The 19,777-nt window shown below is 43.0% G+C and overlaps 3 protein-coding genes across 8 annotated transcripts in view; 2 read left to right on the forward strand and 1 right to left on the reverse strand.

The window, feature by feature from the left end:
• The window catches only part of Cdkl1 (cyclin dependent kinase like 1), a 53,361-nt gene extending 48,154 nt beyond the window's left edge, over window positions 1-5,207 (forward strand). The window contains exons 8-9 of one of the 2 annotated variants that reach the window (XM_004638762.3): window positions 683-880; window positions 2,934-5,207. In XM_004638762.3, coding sequence (XP_004638819.1) covers window positions 683-880; window positions 2,934-3,041 — 306 coding nt within the window. In that variant the 3' untranslated portion in view covers window positions 3,042-5,207. The remainder of the gene's footprint in view (window positions 1-682; window positions 881-2,933) is intronic. The other variant, XM_012516361.2, reaches the window with a different exon arrangement.
• Window positions 5,208-5,433: 226 nt separating this feature from the next.
• Window positions 5,434-18,001, reverse strand: Atp5s (ATP synthase, H+ transporting, mitochondrial Fo complex subunit s (factor B)). 5 transcript variants are annotated; one of them, XM_023723726.1, is made up of 6 exons: window positions 17,114-17,796; window positions 11,286-11,452; window positions 10,662-10,773; window positions 8,933-9,141; window positions 8,262-8,433; window positions 5,434-6,292 (listed from the first exon to the last, which is right to left on the reverse strand). In XM_023723726.1, the coding sequence occupies exons 3-6, from the start codon at window positions 10,763-10,765 to the stop codon at window positions 6,178-6,180; spliced, it is 600 nt and encodes a 199-aa protein (XP_023579494.1). In that variant the 5' UTR covers window positions 10,766-10,773; window positions 11,286-11,452; window positions 17,114-17,796; the 3' UTR covers window positions 5,434-6,177. The 5 variants fall into 5 exon arrangements, with proteins under 5 accessions (XP_023579494.1, XP_023579496.1, XP_023579493.1 ...); XM_023723728.1 differs by lacking the exons at window positions 11,286-11,452; window positions 17,114-17,796 and adding an exon at window positions 17,811-18,001; XM_023723725.1 differs by lacking the exons at window positions 11,286-11,452; window positions 17,114-17,796 and adding an exon at window positions 17,811-17,998 and having other exon boundaries at window positions 8,262-8,430.
• Window positions 17,999-19,777, forward strand: part of L2hgdh (L-2-hydroxyglutarate dehydrogenase) — a 57,555-nt gene continuing 55,776 nt past the window's right edge. Inside the window, exon 1 of the mRNA XM_023723738.1 lies at window positions 17,999-18,198. Within this exon, the coding sequence (XP_023579506.1) occupies window positions 18,059-18,198 (140 nt within the window). The 5' untranslated portion in view covers window positions 17,999-18,058. The remainder of the gene's footprint in view (window positions 18,199-19,777) is intronic.

The raw sequence follows: 19,777 nt of genomic DNA on the forward strand, positions 1-19,777 counted from the left end.
AAGAACCAGAAGAGTTAGGTTTCTTTTTTCTTAACATTTATTTATTGTGTGTGTGTGTGTGTGGCCAGCTCAGCCCACCAGGGGGCGTGGCTGGCTGGCATGTGGTGCTGGAGGATCGAACCGCGGTCCCTGTGCTTTGCCAAGCTTGTTCCAAGTAGGTGCTTTAGACCACTGAGCCATCTCTCCAGCCCCAGAGTTAGGTTTCTTAAACAAAGAAATAAGGAAATGGAAATGCCATCCTGATTTGATTATTGTACACTGTATACATATATTGAATTATCCCCTTGTACTCTGTATTTATGCATTATTATTCTTACATATCTATGAATTGATTTTTTTTCTTTTTTGAGACAAGGTCTTGTTATATAGTTCAGGCTGGCCTTGAACTATGTAGTCCAGGCTGGCCTTGAACTTGCTGTGACCATCCTGCCTCAGCCTCCTGCATGCTGGATTTTAGGCATGCACCACCATGCCTGACTGAAATGATTTAAACATAATTAAAAGGGCTAGAGGTGAGTGTGGAGGTAGAGTGCTTGCCTAGCATGCATGAGGTCCTGCACTGTGAAAGTAAAAAATATAAAGAAAGAAATATTTTGGAATTTAGTCTTTCAAAGGAGAAAAAAACTAAGGCTAGCAAGCTAACAGTGCTGAAGTGGTATGATGGAATTTTCTGCTCTTTCAGGGCTGCCTGCACATGGACCCTGGCAAGAGACTGACGTGCGAACAGCTGTTGCAGCACCCATATTTTGACAGCATCAGAGAAGTGAGAGGGCCAACAAAAGAACACGACAAGCTAACAAGGAAGGGCCTGAGACAGAGCCAAAAGCACCTGCCCGGGGTAAAGACCAAGACGGTACCCTGCTTGACAGAAACAGCCAAGGTTTTGGTTTCAAATGATTTCATGCCCACCCACCACCCAGCGCAGAGCTGGAATCTAGCCTGGAGGCGGCAGTTTCAGCCTGCTTCTAGTACCAGTCAGGTCCCTGATCTCCCTCTAGAGCCCAGAGATGTCGGAGGCCCCTTCCTCCTGAGCCCCATCCCCTGGAATCCTGCTGTTTCCTGCTGCCGCACTCACGGGGGCCAGGGTTTCCGGTGCACCCTACCCGAGCTCAGGTCTCAGGCAGGTACCTCGGGGGTGGGTCCAGCTGCACGTGCTTCTTGCATTTAGGAAGCGAAGCCAGACCCGCTCCGGCAGCAGCTTGTCATCATGTTCACCTTCAGTGTTAACATTCTAGGTTCATCTAAACAGGAACTCAGTATTAACATTCTGGGTTCATCTAAACAGGAACTCTTCGCCTTCCTGACCCTTGGACTGTCAGGGAAAATAAACCCAGCGCAGCAGCGCTGGCAGCACTTTTAGCAGGATGCGCTGTGAGCCAGGGGACAGCAGCGACTCTGCACCAGGACTTACTGACACTGTCTTGTCAGAGGCCAAAGCATACATCTAGAATGGACTCCAGTACTGCAGGAACCATGCGTAGGCTACTCCTGGCCACTGAGTCCACCTGAATTTACCACTCCTGAGCACTGAATCATCTTGCTTCAGTCTTTGTATTTGTAGCCTCTACCGCCCTGAACAAGGAAGGTGTCAGTGATGTGTGTGAAGTTTGGAAAAGGGAGGGGAAGGTTCATTAGAAACAGATGCCGTACAAATTGCAGGGCCCTGAGGAGGAGCATAGTTACAAAATTAGGAGTGTTTTTACCTTATCCTGTCGTAAATGACCTAGATAGCAAAACAGGCAGAAACAGACTCCCCGCAACCAGTTACCCCTACCTCACTGTTACTTTGTGTCCCAGAGCAAAGAAAGGGTGGAAATAGCTCTGCTTAAAAAAGACTAGGGGAGGGCTGGTAAGATAGCTCAGCCGACTACAGTGCCTACTTAGGCAAGCTTACGCAAACCCAGGGACCGCGATTTGATCTCTGGCACCACATGCTGCGCCAGCTTGACCCCAGGGTGGGCTGAGCAGGTAACAACAACAACAAAAAGACTAAGGGAACATCACTTTCTGGACTACTGCTTTTTAATCATGAAGGATTCAACTGTTTGATTTACAAGTACTAAAACTTACCCTCTTTTCAGATACCTAACGCCATATAGTACAATACAAACAGTACAGTTGTGTGCGCCTTACCCTGTCATGTGACGTAGACAGTAAATATAAGTGTTTTCTGTACGCTCAAAGCAAATAGTCCCTCCCCAGTCCCAGTCCTGGGAATTGGACCCACTGAGCCACACTCCCAACCTAAACAGTTTCGCCCTTTAAACTAGGGAAGAGATGAGCAAGTCACTGAGTCCTGTGGGCATCTGGATTCTCTGCTGCAAGGCAGGGCAATGGCCTACGTGACCCGTAAGACCCAGCAAGCTCCCAACTCCTGTCAGGCTATGCCTTTTCCCAACAATGTGAACACTTTTCTACTCTTTCTCATTTTCTCTAAATTCTCTTTAATGTATATGTTTTTGCTTTTAATATAAAATAAACTTTTACAAGAAAAATTAGAGACCAGGGCCAGGGAGATAGCTCAGTAGAATAAATGCTTGAGTTCAGTCCCTGGTACTGCCAAAAAAAAAAAGAAAGAAAAATGAGAGACCAAATTAAAATCTTTTTTCTTTCGGACTTTGGGTTTTGTGGGGGAAAAAAATTGGTGTGCTGACAAGAGTGACCTCATTGCCTCTTTTTTTTTTTTTTTTTTTTTTTTGAGGAATCAGAAAAGTTTTTCTAATGCTATTTCCTGATTACAAAAAACATACTGGGAATGAGTTTTTTTTTGTGGAACCAGAGATTGAACTCAGGCCCTTGAGCTTACCATGGAAGCACTTATTCCACTGAGCCATCTCCCTGGCCCCTTCATTGCATCTTTTGTGATGTACTCTGAATAATGAAAAAGGCGCATGGCAGGGTTTCGAACCTCATTCTGTGTTTTCTATTTTCAGTTGCAGTACCTACCTCAGCTAACTAGCAGCAGCATCTTTCCAGCTCTGGATAACAAGAAGTACTACTGCAATACCAAGAAATTTAACTACCATTTCCCAAACATTTAAGGAGTGAGGAGATCAATGACAGAGGAAGAAGTGATCAGTAACTTGAAGACAATGAAACCGACCCACTTGACTGAAAAGAATTACTGGGTTGAAAACACAAGTACCCAGGAGCCACCTGCAAAGATGCAAAGGAAACTCCAGATCCTGCCTTCCATGCTTGGTGCAGGTGTCCAGAACAGAAAGGAAAGACCTGTCTGGAATCGCACTTGTAATTTTGTTTATCGAAGCAGCTGAGCTATGGGTAGAATATGGACTGCATCTACTGCCCATATCTCGGGCAAAGTTAGATAATGTTAACAAGATTTATGCCTGAGCTGTACCCTATGCCACCTGTGAAAAATGGATCATACAACCTAGATGTGTCTCCTTGGACCTCTGTGGCCCTCAGTCCTGTCTACTACCTTCCAGGTTATTTCAATATCATCTTGAAGGACAGATTGTAAGCATCAAAATTCTTAAAATTCCACTTCTGCCTTATTCTATCTCTTGATTTTTTAATTTCATTTTTTAATATCTCAATTGTTCACCATATCTAAAATCATACCATCATAAAGACTTTATAATATGCTTCATAGTTGATGTTTATGCATTTCTTATACACATTTTTGTTTTTACTGTAGTAAAGGATATGTCTTAGTCATTTTTGCATGCAAGACATATTTACTGTAATCCGTCTACCCTCGTTCACCCAGTCCCTTTTGCAAAAGATGGCATGAAGCTTGGCAGCAGACCAGAGTATTCAAGGGGTAGAACGAGACCTACAGGCTTCGCAGGAGCTGAATCTGTCAGCTTGAATATAATTAGGCCTTCGCTCTCCCCAGCTCAGCCTCAGACACACACACAGATCTACAGGCAGAACGGCATGTGGCAATCCAGGCTTTAGAGGAGCTGGCTGGAAACTTTCACTTGAGTCATGAAAGATGTTAGGTTACCAGCTGACATTTTCCCTGACACACCTTTCCCTTCTACAGTGTCTCCAGGTATATGCACGTGTGTATTTGCTGATACCCATGTGGATATATGCTATCTTAATGACTAATACAACTAAGACGACCAAATGACATGTGTTGAGGATTCCTAGCTTGGTACAGTGAGATCTGAAATAGTTCTGCCTTGGTCAACTGCTCCTAAACAAAGCCTTTTTATACTTGTCCTTTCTACCCTGGGCCATCCGAAGCCCTGCCTTTGGCACAGCTCAGCACCTTTTGGGTTGACGTGCTGTTCTTGGCCTAGCAGCTCTCAGCATGGTTCTCAGAGTTGAGCTTCATGGTCTCTTCAACACATTTCTTCTGTGTTCTCACTGTCTTCCCGTGTTAATTTTCTTCATACCAGCACTTGACCCCACTCACTTACTGCTAACTTATCCACTGAATTCCATCACTGGCCCAGTACTTTTGGCACATCCAGCCATATTCTAAGCCTTCCTAACAGAGGTAGCATAGAGCTGATAGTGGGTACAGTAACAGTCCCATACCATCTAGTTCCTGTTACAGAGCCTGGATTCAAGTGACATGGGAGGATATCCAACTTCTACATTGTCTTCCTTGTTCGTCTTAGCCCAGTACAATGTATTTGATGGAGGCAGATAACTGCCTGACTACCCAATAGTTTTATAGAAAACCATCCACAACAGAAAAGCAGCGCTAGACTAAATCATAAAGAATCAGTTGTCTCACCACACAATAAGACCAATGTGAAAAAGGCTCATTTTTCTCTAAAGAATTCTACTAAATTTATGCTTGTATTCAATTTAACCATGTTGCTTTTTTTCTTCAGCATGGAATCACCACTTCATCACATGAGACTACATCTTTGTCTTTACTTATATGCTATTTTCTGATTTTTAAATGACAATGGTAATGCTGTTAGTAAATAATATTTATGCTATGTATTAATTACATAGGGTAGTTTGTTTCACTTCCCTCATAAAATATGGGGACTATCTCCTTACAGGCTAAATTCTAAATGTCACTAAAATTCATTTTTTCTGCCTGAAAACTGTATCACAGTAAATGTTTAAAATTCATTTCCAATAAACTTTATATTCAATTGTTTAATGTTATAACCAAATATATAGAAATCCACAAATAAATCGGCAAATAGCCAAGAATAATACAATCAGAACTATTTCAAGTGGATAAAAATAAAGACATTTTTATCTGTTTATGTCATGCTTTAGTACTATTTTCTATACATAAATTGGGTTTGCATTTATTCTTATATTAAATGTCCCTTCAGCTCATAAGAGGTAGCACTAACTCAGGCACTTGTGCTTGCCAGGGAAGCGCTTATTCCACTGAGCCATCTCCCTGGCCCAGGAGTTGTTGTTTTTAGACAGGTTCTCACTATGTAGTTCAGGCTGGGTTTGAACTCATGATCCTCCTGCCTCATCCTCCCCAGTGCTGGGATTACAGACATGTGCCATCATACCCAGCATCAAATAAAAATTTTTGACTGAAGAAAAATGTGAAGTGAAGCCTGGTGGTGTCTATGATTGCTACCTCTGTTCCAGTGCAAGCAGCAGACTATCTGAACTGAGCCAAGTATTCATGTCCAATTTTAAGCTTACCAGACAAATTAACTAGCCAGCATCCATTCTGAGAACGCTTATGCACCACCAAGAACACAGGAATGCAGCATCCTGAGGCACAGGTGCAAACCCACTGGCCTCTCTGCACCGCCCACTCCATCCCGGAATCTGCAGTCTCGTTCACTGCCTCATCATTGTGCACTGTGGTAATGAGCTTCAGTAACTCTGAAGTTACAACAGAGTGCAATAAAAATTGTGAAAATGCAATAAAGAATATCTGTGGCGCACAGTGAACTCAGAAATTCTTAGTCACTATCTACAATAAATAACACAGTATACATTTGTATTAAATAAGGAATACATTAGAATTAAAATATCACCTAGTTTGCATTTTTCTTAAAATGATTTAATTACATAATTTCTCACTTCCAACTCAATAACTTCTGTGAGTCATGTCTGAATATTTATCTTCTTCATTTGAAAATTATTTCCTGTACCTAAAATGCTATGATATGCCATTGTTACAATTCTATTGATGATTACATATAGGTTCCTTTTAGGACCAAAATTTCCAAATAATCCTTCATACTGAAATAAAACATTATTTTACTTCAATTGTAATTTTAGTTCAAGAGATGGCAGTGTTGTCTTAAAAACTTGGACAAGGTTTTCTTTTTCTCTTACTCCAGGAAGATCACTTAATAACAAATACTTGAGGTTTCTGCAAAGAAACAAACAGTCACTTCAATTTGCCCTTTACTTTAACAGATTTTAAAATTAATTAATCTGGGCAAGATGGTGCATGCCTGTAATCTCAGCTACTCAGGAGGCTAAAGCAGGAAGATTGCGAGTTCAAAGTCAACTGGGAACTCAGCCCTTGTTTCAAAATAAAAAAGGGAGGGCCAGCCAGATAGTTTGGTGGACTAAAGCACCTGTGTAGGCAGAGCACAGCAGCCAGGGTTCCATCCCCGGCCTGCATGCCGGCCCTGTTCTGGGGCATGCTGAGATGTTGATTGAGACTGGGCGTAGAGGCGTGTGCCTGTAATCCCAGCACTTGGGGGGCTGAAAACAGGAGAATCACTACAAGTCCAACAAATACATATAAAAAAACAATAAAAACATTAAAAAGGGCTAGGAATGCAGCTTAGTGCAAAGGCCCTTGGTTCAATCCCCGGTAAAAAAAACAAAAAACCAAAACTGGGGGCCTGGGAGATGGCTCAGTGGAATAAGCGCCTCCCTGGCAAGCGCAAGGGCCTGAGTTCAATCCCTGGTTCTGCAAGGAAAAAAAAAAAAACCAACAACACAAAACTGTATTTCCTGACTTTTAGGAAAAATTATATACAGAATGTATTGATATCATACTATACCCTAGAAAGGACTTGTATAACACCTGCCTTAGAGTACTACTTTAAATAAAATTCATGCTAGGAACTAAGCCAGACTTTAAAACTTCTAATTTTGCTTAATTACATCAATATTTCTAGCTGAATCTTTCTAAATTATATTTATGAATGTCTTCAAACATATATACATGTGTATATACATATGTATAAACACATACATATATATGTAAAACAACACAGATCTCCTTTGCATGTGAAATATACAATTTGAGTCTTCTCCCTTAAAGGGAAGAAATCAGGTAAGTTCTTAAGGAGGCTCAACTTTCTATTAGAAGATGGAATTTGAAGCTTCCTCACTGGTAAGAGATGAACAATCTAGTATTTTGGGGACCTGCAGCTTAAAACTCCTCAAACTTCCTGTGATACTGATGTTATCGGTAGATCACTACATTTTAAGCAGAACCACATTAACTGGGTTTAGAATTTGAATGACAGGATATCTAAAATAGGAATTTGATTAAACAAAGGCACTGTTTTCAGCATCCTGACAAGACTCCTAATCCTGTAATTTTAGAATTAACTGTTTCCTGCCTGTACTGTCTCTTGGCCAGGGTAGTTAATGAATGATGCAATCTCTTGGGGGCAAAAAGGGACATAGAACAGCTTTCCTACAGTGATGGGAGTGATGGGTGTGTGCTTGGTAAATTATAGTGGGAGGGGCCTGGAAAATAGCTCAGTAGAATAAGCACTTGCCTGGCAAGCGCAGGATCCTGAGTTCAATCCCCGGTACCGCAAAAAAAAAAAAAAAAAGAGTGGCAGGCAGGGTCCGAGGCTCCACACACAGGGGGTTATGGCTTTGAGGAACCCACAAGACAATTTACTTATGTTAAATGCTAAGGATATATATCAAATGCCATTAGGGTACTAAACCACGAGGGAAATGGCTTTAAAAGGTGGAAAGGAACAGAAGCAGCAAATGCTTATTGAGGGCTGATTGTGACAGGTACCATGCATGCCTGCTAAATTATATAGATTTAATTTTTTAAAAGACATCCCTTTGGGGGCTGGGGAGATAGCTCAGTAGAATAAGCCCTTGCCTGGCAAGTGCAAGCGCCTGAGTTCAATCCCCGGTTCCACCAAAAAAAAAGAAAGAAAGAAAATATCCCTTCAAAATATAGTAAAACTTGAATGTGTTAGGGCTGATCCTTTTGAAGTGTCATAAATGAGAGCATTGTCATTTTCCTGAAATGTGGTTTTTAGAACTGAAAAGACCACCCTGTCATGTGTTTTGAACCCTGATTACTCACCTATCATTACCAAACTTCCATTTGGGCTTTGAGCTCCTACCTTAAATGACGCAAAGCAATGATGCCTTTGTCTGTGACGTTCCCACAGGAAATTATTTCCATTTCCAATAGGCTTTTTTGTAATTTTTCAAGTTGCCCAAGTCTCTGCAAACAGTCGTCCTCAATATAATGGCACTTGCATAATCTTATTTTTTCAACGCGTTCAAGGCCTTCTGGAGGGGAAAAAGGAGTTTAAGAATCTTTGCCATGAGGACAACTGTCTCAGTTTGCCCAGGGCTGTCCTGGCTTTGGAGGTAGAATCCTGTTCCCCCTACTGACCATCCAAGGTATTCGCTGCACAGGTAGTGCTGGCAGAGGCCCCTGGACAGTCAGATGCCATGTGCTGGTGGAAAGAAAGGCCCACATGACCAGGGGCTATCTGGACAGAACTAGCCTTCCATGGCTGAGGGCTTTTCTATGACAGCAATTTAAAACAGGTAATTTGACAAAGCTTTGAACTTTAAGTCAATAAAAGAATGTAGAAACAAGCATAAGAAGGGAAGAAAGGTGTTTATGACACTCAATTACATTGAAAATACCAAACACAGAAAAAGCACACTTGATTATACTACAACAGGCAAAACGGACTTACCAACAAGTAAAATTGTGAGCTAGCTACAAGGCAATGGTCATGGCAAATCACCTGCATTCCTATGAGCAAGTGATAGTTACCCATGTGATCAAATCCAATGTTCATGATGCAGGAGTCTGTCGCATCGATGGCTTGAATCTTGTATTTGTCCAGGGGGCCTGTTGGGAGGTGGTTGTAGTCCTTCTGCCACCTCTCCTGGCCATGGTAACGGACCGCAGCTCCACAGCGCAGCAGCCACTCAGATGCCGCCCTATCAGGGCCGACAGTCCTGATGCGGTCATAGTCCACTCTGTTGGCAAGAGAACAGGAGCAGGTCACTTTGACTGCAGTACTGGCTTTGGAATTGTATTCACCACCATAATACAGAACAGCAACAAAGTTTCACCTCAAATGATTGATGAGGAAGATGAGTGTATCAGTGAGATCCAAGAAAATGCAGTCAACTGTAGCTCCACCTAACTGACCAACCAAGGTTTTCGCTGCACAGGTGGTGCTGGCCAAAGCAGGTCATCTCTGTCAAGTCATATATATATATTTTTTTTATTTTTTTTATTTTTAAACATTTTTGGCAGTGATGGGGATCAACACCAGGGTCTCTCCCATGCTAGGTAAATGTTCTAGCAAGGAGCTATACCCCCAGTCCTGAGACTTATGAAATGGTACTCAGGAGTGAACTCAAGGTCTTTTCACTGAGCTGCATCACCCCACCCTACTCCTGGCTTCTCTATTCTTTTTTTTTAAATCTTTAGGCAGGTTTTTGCTAAGTCATTAAGTTGCTCAGGCTGGGCTCAAACTTGTGATCCTCTTGTCTCAGCCCCTCCAAGTGCAGACTATAGGAATGTGCCACATGCCCAGCATCTGAGGTACATTATTTTATATGCATTTATCAAGGAGACAGGGTCTCTACTGGGTCATATGTAGCACAGTGCTAGACACTAGACATAATTGGTAACTAAATGGTGAATGAATGACTACTTAGCTAGTTTTTTGTTAATAATACAAGGTTAATGAAGGAATAATGTTGGACCCATTTCCACATTTATGTCCTTAAGTGATATTTATGAATTTCTATATATGCCTTTTTATCTGGTTAGCAATCATGGCATCATTTTAAGCAATGAAAAGATTAGTTACATCGGTTTTATTTTCTTAAATTTATTTATTTGGCACAGGGTCTCACTATGCAGCTCAGACTCATAGTGATCCTCCTGTCTCAGCCACCCCAGCACTGGAATTATAGGAGTGCCCCACCATGCCCAGTTTTGGTGATGGGCACAGTGCACCTGGTGCCAGCACGGCATGTGGTACTGGGGATCAAACCCAGGTCCTTATGCTTGCCAAGCAGAGCTCAGACCGCTGAGTTACCTCCCCAACCCATTTACATCAGTTTTAAAATGGCATTTCTGAGCATACCACCTATTCATTTTTTAAAAACTTGAGTTTTCTTGGCAGTAGCCAAAACACTGACAACATTCCTTAGGAAATAAAAGAATAACATACTTTGAAATTACTATGTTTTATGATCATAAAATAATATGTGTTCATTTTAAAAAACTGAAAATCCTTAAGACAACAACTAAGAAAAATGACCAAGATACTGAAGCCCAGAAAACCACAGTTTAAGTTTTGTATTATATTCTTCTGATCCTTCTTTCCTTGTTTGTTTTATCTATAAACAAAGTTAGGATCATTCTGTAAACATTGTTAAATATATATTTTTTGAAATGTAAGAAATAGCCAAACTTGTCTTAGGGAGCTCAGCTAGCTGTGACCACCCCACACTTTTTTATTTTAGTTAGAGTAACTTACTTATTAAACACTGCATTCAGCCAGCCCCAGAAGTATCTGGAATCACATGACCATGGGAGTTTCTTTAGGCCGCACAACTGCTGGGAAACTTTTCCAAACAGCATCGTTTGATCTATGCACACAAAACAGTACCCAATTAGATCACCAACTGGCAACCAGAGCCCAGTGCACGCAGCCACTTACTCCACTTCAGTGCTTTTGCGCCCATTCACTTGCCGCTCAACAGTTAGGGTGCGGCCCACTCCTGTCTCAAGTTCTTGGTTTTTCTGTTTCTCTTTTTCTTGCAAAAATGAGGGCTTGGACGCCAGTGTCTAAGGCTTCTTCGAGCACCACGTCCCATTGTTTGAACCCTAATTGGAGTCGTGCTGTTGCCACCTAGTGGCTATCCAGGCAGTGTAACTACAAATTTGCTCAATTTGGTTGCCTTCTCAATTTTCAGTATCAAAATGACACACTGGGGCTGGGGATACGGCTCAGTGGCATAAGCGCCTGCCTCGCAAGAGCAGGGTCCCAAGTTCGATCTCCAGGACCAACAACAACAAAAAATGACAAACTCCAATCACTTTGGAGCAATGTGCTGAGGTGCCTACATCCAGAAAGGAAGAGGAGTCACGGAAGATCTACCTCTGATAAAGGTTCACTGATGATAAAGGTACTCATTGGGTCACCGGAACAGAATAAGGAACTGCAAGGGCAGCTGGGAAGGTCTAGCCAAGGAGCTCCACATCTCTGATGCTGAGTTTTCTCCCTTATAAAAGATTTTGCTCAGATGATTTCCAGCTGTGAAAAATCTGTAAGGATGAGCAGAGAAAGTGATTTCTGGACTAGGTCTGAATATGATTTCTCTCAATTCAAATTTCTCTAATAGCATGCTAGACACAGGCAGCAAAACAAAGATAAACGAAACATGGGCTCTCCCTTTGGGAATTAATAATTTAGAGCAGGAAGGAGTGGCCCCAGACAAGTTATCAAGCAGCTAAATGACAGGATGAGAAAGCCTTGAAAGAGTTAAAATAAGGACAGAGAGGATTTCAACAAAGATGCCAGGAAAAGTTATGCTAGGTTATTAGCCAAGGCAGGAAAATTTGAGGCACATGGTAGATGAGTTTGGTCAGCAGACAGGAGTCATGAGAAGACGCAGGCTAGGGCCTTGCATGTGCTGCCAAGGAATTTGGACAATATTCTGAGGGCAGATGGGAGTCACTGAGGTTTTAGAACAGAGTACTGGCACTGTCGCAGCTATGCTTCAGGAAATGTACTCAGACAGCAGCACCAGGGGCAAGCCAAGCACAGGGGCAGGAAGATGGTGTGAGGGCGGGAATGTGAGGCTAGCCTGGGTGACACAGTAAGACCACTCTGTCTTAAAAAGTTGAGGGCCAACAGAAAGGGACAGAAACAACCAGCAAGGGAATGAATCACATGTAGCCACAGGAAAGGGCCTGGTCAGAGAAAGGTGAGAATAACATTAGAGTCCATGCAGCTCAGTGAGTGAGATGTCAGGAAAGGCTAGAGGAGTTCAAGACAAGTTTTGGTGCAAAACTTAGGATAGTACTGTTGCTGACAGAAATTAACAACAGGACAGGGTTGTTGGCTCAGGTTTTTGGTTTGGATCTCTTTCAGTTTTTACATTTCTGAATGCAAAGTGCTGGCATTGAAAGGACAAAGCATTATATTGGTGGGGTTTTCTACTAATTATTTTTATTTATTTTTTTTCTACTAATTATTTTTTTAACCATTATTTTCCCAACACAAAAGGGTTTTTTTCTCAGTATAATGAAAATTGAACATCTTATGTGTATTCAATAGTAAATAGACAAATTTTATTTTTTATTTCCACTTGAAGAGTTAAATTTCATATAAAAGTTTACAAACAACGGTTTTTATTTTGATTTTTTCAGTGTAAAAAATTGCCTTGATGGCATATTATGATGTAATGCTAAGTGCTTGTAGGATAGTTATATGTCAGTATTGAAACCTAATCTTTAGCTGCCAGCTTGTAGATATGAACGAATGTTCACCAAGCATGTATTTTGTATTTTGTTGCATTGTACACCGCAACTAATAAGCCAAGGAACTGACATATATTAGGTACATGTACTGTTTCTAAAAACCACAAACTAAGAATGATAAATTATCAATGTAGTTTAGTATTTGCTAATTTTACTACACTCTTTTGTTATGTATATGTAGGGAAGTCATAGGGATTATAAATTCAATTTGAGTAAAGTTTAAAACCATATATTTTATGATAAAGGGCCTTTAACTTAAGATGGCCAAAGCACTGATATATATTTGCTGTAAAGAGAATTATAAGAGTTTTATTTTTCTGATATTAAAAGTTACTTAATAAAGAAAAAAATAAAAAAATAAATGTAAAGTGCTGTTTTGTCCTAAATGGAGAGGACAAAAAAAAAAAAAAAAAAAAAAAAAATCATTAGACTCAAGAGTTATAAAGTGTTAGAAGTGGAAGGAACTCAGATCACCTCAGACTAAGCCTCTCATTTAGATATGAGGAAACAGTGTCCCTGATATTAAATAATTCGCTGACACCCAAAATCCTTTCTGGAACAAGGTGGGGCACAAATACACGCACATATTTAAGGGCCCTTGCTCAATGTCTCGTGGCTAATTGGTGTCAGTGCTGAAACTTGAACCCACTTCTGTCTCCTACAGTCAGGGGCCTCCTCCTCAGTCAGTAGGTGGTTCTAGAACTCATGAGAAGAACAACTAAGAAGATGCCTGCGAGGGGGCCACTCAAGAGCTGAGGAAGTAACTGGGCTCGCTGAGGGGGTGGAACGTGGTGTCACTTGCTATGCTTTAGCTTTTCTCTTTCCCCTTCCATTCTCCTTCTTCCCTCCCTCCCACACCCTCCTGTCCTCAGTGCTGGAGAGGCAGCCCAGTGCCTTAGATGTGCTGGACAGACACTCTACCCCCAAGCTATTTATCCCCCTCCAATCCCCTTTCCTTCAGCAGTTTTCGTTACTGCCAACTTCTGCCCTTGCTACTTCCTCTCACGGCCTTTTCAGCTCTCTGCTGAAGCTCTCTCCACCTATGCCCACTGCAATAACTCCACTGGGTGCCAACATCACTTGCAAGCCTCAGCTTTTCCCAGCTTCTATTTGGGTGGTGCCCCTTATTTACCTGACCCCCAGCCCTGACTGTGGAAATCTTATCCAATCTCTAAACTTATTCAAAATCCAAGTCTACCTACTCACATTCACTTAATAAATGTTTACTGATTATCTGCTATAACTAGTGCAAAAGCAACAATGAAGAACTAAGACAACCACAGAGGAGAAAGAGACAAAGGCCTGGTTCCTGTCCTTGAAAATGTAATATCCAAAGTAACACCTTGTTAGAGGTGTGAACACATGCCATGAGAGGCTAGGAAGGCTTCAGGCCAAAGGTATCTTTCAAGATGTCTTAAAGTAAGACTTAAAGAGTTCTAAATTAGGAAGGAAAAAAGTACTTGGAGCAAAAAGAAGAATAAAGATGGCATTTTACTCATTTCGTTTTCTCAGTATAATGCAAGAGTTTAATAAACATGGGTCAATACTGTACAATCGCTGGGGACTTTTATCCATGGAAAAAAGTCAAGCCTGAGAAAATGTATTAAGCAGGTGAAACAGCATTGTCTTGGAAACCGTGTACCTCCAGTTGTTGCATTTTGGCTTACCTCTCTCTTGAGTTTAAAGGAAACGTCACATTCAGCTCAGCCATGATCTCTAAAGCCACTAGATATTGTATTTAAAATAAAACATCAAATTTACGCTTAGCAATTACGGTTAAAAATAGCGGGTTTTCACATTCTGAACTGCAACTTTGCTGAGACTTGGGTAATGGCTCCAGGAATGCTTTCCACAGGGAAAGAAGAGACCTCTAGTGGCGACCTAAGAATTTGGCTCTAAGAAAGAAGAGCAATTAAATTTGAAAATAACCATTACTAAATTACTGGTGCCATAAATAACCCAGGAATTTAAATTATGGAAGGGGGAAAAAAAAAAAAAAAACACCTCACCAAACTTCTTACTACTAGAACTTGATTTAGAGCTGTAAGTTTGTAATAGTATTCTTAAAAGCTGTCGTTACGTTTGTGACGTGGGTAAGACCAGGCCTCGAATGCAGTACTCAAAACAGAGTATCTTCAAAGTGTCATCTGAGTGGATTTGATTGAATTTTTAAGCATGAGAGTTATATACATTAGATGTATTTATAAAGTGGGATATTCAAAGTGATGCCTAAGTTGGCTAACACTGAACTAGTTCCGGAACTAGTGTGGAGATAGAGGTGGAGGTATTGGAATGAGGGAGACTTTTCCCTAATTGCAACCCTACCCCACCATAAAATCGCCACCAAGTGGGGCAGATTAGCAGAGCAATTCATTAGGGATTGGATGCAAAGTTCCTAAAAAGCCATTCTTAGGCCTTCAAATGGCACCCACTGAACTAACTTCTCCCAAATCTTGGCTTACAATGGAGGAGGGTGAACCGGAGTTCTCAACAAGGAGAATCACATCAGGAATAGACACCTCTTCCCACGGGGCATATGAATGCAAGATGAGCTCCTGGTTTAAATTACTTGATTCAAATAAACCATTCTACAGGCTGGGGAGGGAGGTGGGCAATGGGAGAACATTTTTCAAAAAGAACCTGTGCAATGAGTTTGTTCTTTTACCCTCGCTAAACTAAGAAATATATGCTCACGAATCACACAGCAAGGGGCTGGGGAGATGGCTCAGTAGAATAAGCGCTTCCCTGGCAAGCGCAAGGGCCTGAGTTCTATCCCCTGTTCTGCAAAAAAAGAAAAAAGAAAAAAAAAAGTCACACAGCAATTTTAAAAAATATGGGTCCATCAGACCCATGATAAGCTGATCACAGGCTCTGAGAGTAATTTTATATTCAACCTACCATCAAAGTAACTCTACCTTGTGCTCACTGAAAAGAAAAACCTTTATGACACCCTTATCAAAAAATGCTTAAACTAAATAAACCATTAGTGACAAAATCTAATGCTGGTGACAATGAGGAGAAACTGGATCAAGCATTGCTGGTAGGTATGTAAAATAATTCAGTTACTCTGGAAAAGTTTAGCAGTTTCTTTCAAAACTAAACATGAGCTTATCACATGAGCCAGTAATTGGACTCTTGAGCACTGAGAGGAAGAAAAATATGGCCACACAAAAAGAAATACACTAATGTTCAAAACAGCTTTATTTATGACACCTAAAAGCTGACACAACTTGAATGGCTTTTAATGAATGGATGATTAAACATACTGTAGTATATTTATGATTATGGAATGCTACCCAGAAATAAAAAGGAATGAACTGGGGCTGGTGGGATGGCTCAGTGGTCTAAAGCACCTACTTAGAGCAAGCTAAGCTAAGCAAAGCACAGGGACTGTGGTTCAATCCCCCAGCACCACATGCCAGCCAGCCCCGCCCCCTGGTGGGCTGAGTTGGCCACACACACACACACACACATAAATAAAAATTTTTAAAAAAAGGAATGAACTATTGATACATACAACAATTTGGATGAACCTAAAGTGCAAAAGACTAACAAGAACTACATATTGTATAATTATATAACCTTAAAATGACAAAGAAAGGAAGAAAAGATTGGTGGGAGGGCTACAGTGTAAGTTGTGCTTATGAAAGGGTATCTAGAGGGCTTCTTGGGATGGACCTGTACATCTTGATGGTGATGGTAAAGATGACAACTTATAGAACATGATGATAACTTACAGAACTAAATGTAAACACAACATAAAACTCAGAAATCTGAGTGCGTCTGTCAACGTCAATTGTCTGGTTGTGATACTGCACTCTAGTTTTACAAGATATTATCATTAGAGGAGATGGCCAAAAGGTAAACAGAAACTCTTATTTCTCACAACTGTACAGGAATCTACATTATGTCAACATAAAACGCTGAATTTTAAAAATAACCTTTTTTTTTCCTGCGGAACCAGGGATTGAACTCAGGCTGTTGCGCTTGCCAGGGAAGCGCTTATTTCACTGAGCCATCCCCCTGGCCCAAAATCTTCTCTTTTTTTTTTTGGTGGAACCGGGGATTGAACTCAGGCCCTTGCACTTGCCAGGGAACCCCTTATTCCACTGAGCCATCTCCCCAGCCCGCAATAACCATTTTTAGCGAAGCATGGTGTCATACTTGTGATCCCAGCATTACAGGATGACTGCAGGTCTGAGTCCAGCCTGGGCAATTTAGAGATGTGTTTAATAAAAAAAACAGAACACTGGGATGTAGCTCAGTGAAAAGGTCCTGGGTTCAATCCCTGATATGCGTGTGTGTGTGTGTGTGTGTGTGTGTGACAAAAACAAAAACGATATTTTCATTGTGATGGAACAGACTTTTTCTCCCCCCCCCCATAAAGCAAAAATATATATTACTATCATTTCGGTGAAGACATAAAAAAAAATTGTCATTTACCTAACACTTCACTGTGATCAACTTCCGAAGGGCCCAATCTGGTGTAATGGGGCTAGTTCACAGGGCAGGGGCTAAATTAGAGGTGACAAACGACTGGAGTCAAGATTCAAATAGACAAGTTCTTCCAGCAATGAAGTTTTATCGATCTAATTTAATTGTCCAGCTGATTTGTCCCTAAGTATCAAAAACTGCCACCAAGCAAATAGCCGGGGTATTACGCTGGCACGGTGACAAGTGCTGTCACCTTGCGGAGCTAAGAGGTGCTTTGGAGATCACCCCGCCCACCACCTTCACCTGACAGGTAAGCAACTGTATCTCCGCCCAGAATTTAAGAAAAGGTCCCAGATTACTAGGTGATGGCCGAGGTTACGCCATCTAGTTCATCCGGAACCCAGTGCCGGTGCAAAAGAGCAGGCGCTCGGTATTTACAAGATGAATCGGTAACCGACCGAAGGGCACCGCCCGGAGCCCCAGCGGGAGAGCCCGCCGCTAAGGCCCGGCAAGGCGGCGCGGGAAGGGGCCCAACGGACGAGGAGGCCGCCGGCCCGCCGGAAAGAGCGTTTCCACTGCAACCAGCCCAGACTGTCTCCGCGACCCCAGCCAGCTCGGCGGGGGAGTTCAAGCCGCGCCACATAGGCACTCAGCACGACTGCAGCGCATCACCACCTCCCTAACCCCGCCCGGCGCGGGGCCAAACCTGCCCTACTCACAGCGCCGCCGGGAACGAGCGAGCGTCCGTGCGTCTCGCGTCGACGACTACGACGCGCCGGCCTGCCCTTCGCCCTCCGTCGCGCGCGCCCATTGGCCAGCGGCACCACGCCCACGTGGGACGAAAGCGGGCGCCTCATTGGTTCCCCGAAGGGGGCGGGGCCATGGAGCGGCGGGACCCGCGTAGAGTTCAAGTAGCTGTCCCTGGGGGCAGGGAACGGGAAGGGGACGCAGGCGATGGTCCCGGCGCTGCGTGTCTTGTGTGGTGCCTGCGGTCGGGCCCGCGGCGCGTCCCTCGGGGTCTTCCCCAGGGCGGGAGGGCCTGCGGCCCGGAGGCCTTGGCCGCTGTGCGGGGCTTTCCGCAGCGGCAGCACCAGGTGAGTGGCCGCTGACGCGACCCCGCCGCCTGCGCCGCTGCGTCTCCCGAGGTGCCTCGCGCTGACCGGGCCCCGCTCGTCCTGTCCCGTGCTGGGCGTGAGGGACGGCCGGGGTCCCGCAGCTGCGGCCCTGCGCGGTTCACTCGGGCGTGTAAGGGCCTGAGGAAAAAGCAGTATTGTGTAAAGGTCCGGGCGGGTTTGGCTTCGACTTCACCGTTCCGCGCACTGTTCAGCCGTGGGCGGTGCTCAGCCGCCTTAAAGGTTCAGCGGTGAATTGCAAATTCTGTCTATCGTAAGCTGCCCCTTTTAAGGGAAAAGGCCGGCGCGCTCGGGCAGATACGCTGTGTGTTAGCCTGCGTCCCTGCTGTTCCTTGGAAGATCCTGAGCTGAGTTTATGCGGATTAGTTCCTGGCACCCCGTATAGAACTGCCCCTGTGAGAAGCCGCTACCAAAGCCTGCAAAATTCATTGTCCTAGGCCCGGCGTGGAAGTACACGCCTGTAATCCCAGCACGCAGGAGGCTGAGGCAGGAGTATCACCACGAATTTGAGGCCAGCCTGGACTGCATAGTGATATCCTGTCTTTAAAAAAAAGAAAAAAAAAATCATAGTCTCGTAATTTGAAGTTTGGAGGTCATATGTGAAACCACTTTTTTTTTTTTTTTCTTCTCCATGCAGGGGACAGTTAAGTGAAGGCTCTAGTCTAGAAAGCTTTTATTTTGAGGACTGGACTGTGGGTAATGAGTATAACTGGAACTTAGTGGGGACTGAAGGTGTTGAATGTAGGATTCGAATTATAACCACGCATTGATTTTATTCTAAGAGCCTTGATAAACTATGTAAAAGGTTTTGAGAGAGAGGGGAGTGGGATTAAATGTTAATGTTTGAAAAGTTGACTATGATACTGTGTGTTAGTGAATTGGAGAGGGATCGGAATGAGATGCTAGTAATAAAGTATTAAGATTTCTTGTGTGGTATGTAGATAATTCTTTTGGGAATATTAAGGGAAAAAAGTAGGACTAAGGGTTTGGCGAGATGTGCAGGGGATTGAACTCAGGACCCTGCACTTGCCAGTCTCACAGTATTTTGCTGGTGCAGCCTACTAAGAGGCCAGAAGGCAGAACTTACGCTGACTATGAATCTGTTAATGAATGCATGGAAGGTGTTTGTAAAATGTATGAAGAACATCTGAAGAGAATGAACCCCAACAGTCCCTCTATCACATATGATATCAGTCAGTTGTTTGATTTTATTGACGATCTGGCAGACCTCAGTTGCCTTTACCGAGCTGATACCCAGACATACCAGCCTTATAACAAAGATTGGATCAAAGAGAAGATCTACGTGCTCCTTCGTCGGTAGGCGCAACAGGCTGGCAAACAATTGAGTCAGAAACAGCAGGGGCTGGGGGCGGGCTTGGAGCGCAGCTGTGTGCAGTGCGCTGCTGCCGTGGAGTGCTGTCCTGTGAGCCTCTTCCCATTTGTTTCACTCTAGCCAGGATTGAATGCGTTAGGTGAAATGTAAGGTGTGAGGATCTTCTTAATCCTAAACCTCCATTGAGCTGCTGCTGCTGCTGCTGCT

Source organism: Octodon degus, unplaced genomic scaffold (genome assembly GCF_000260255.1).
Source record: "Octodon degus isolate 3935 unplaced genomic scaffold, OctDeg1.0 scaffold00102, whole genome shotgun sequence".
Lineage (NCBI taxonomy): Eukaryota > Metazoa > Chordata > Mammalia > Rodentia > Octodontidae > Octodon > Octodon degus.

Coding starts and splice junctions, on each gene's coding strand:
- Atp5s (XM_023723728.1), bottom strand. CDS start 17,961: ATGAGGCGCCCGCTTTCGTCCCACGTGGGCGTGGTGCCGCTGGCCAAT. Junction 9,142..10,661: donor CTGAATGCAGTGTTTAATAA/GTAAGTTACTCT, acceptor TCTTGCCAACAG/AGTGGACTATGACCGCATCA. Junction 8,434..8,932: donor CATTGGATTTGATCACATGG/GTAACTATCACT, acceptor TTTCCCCTCCAG/AAGGCCTTGAACGCGTTGAA.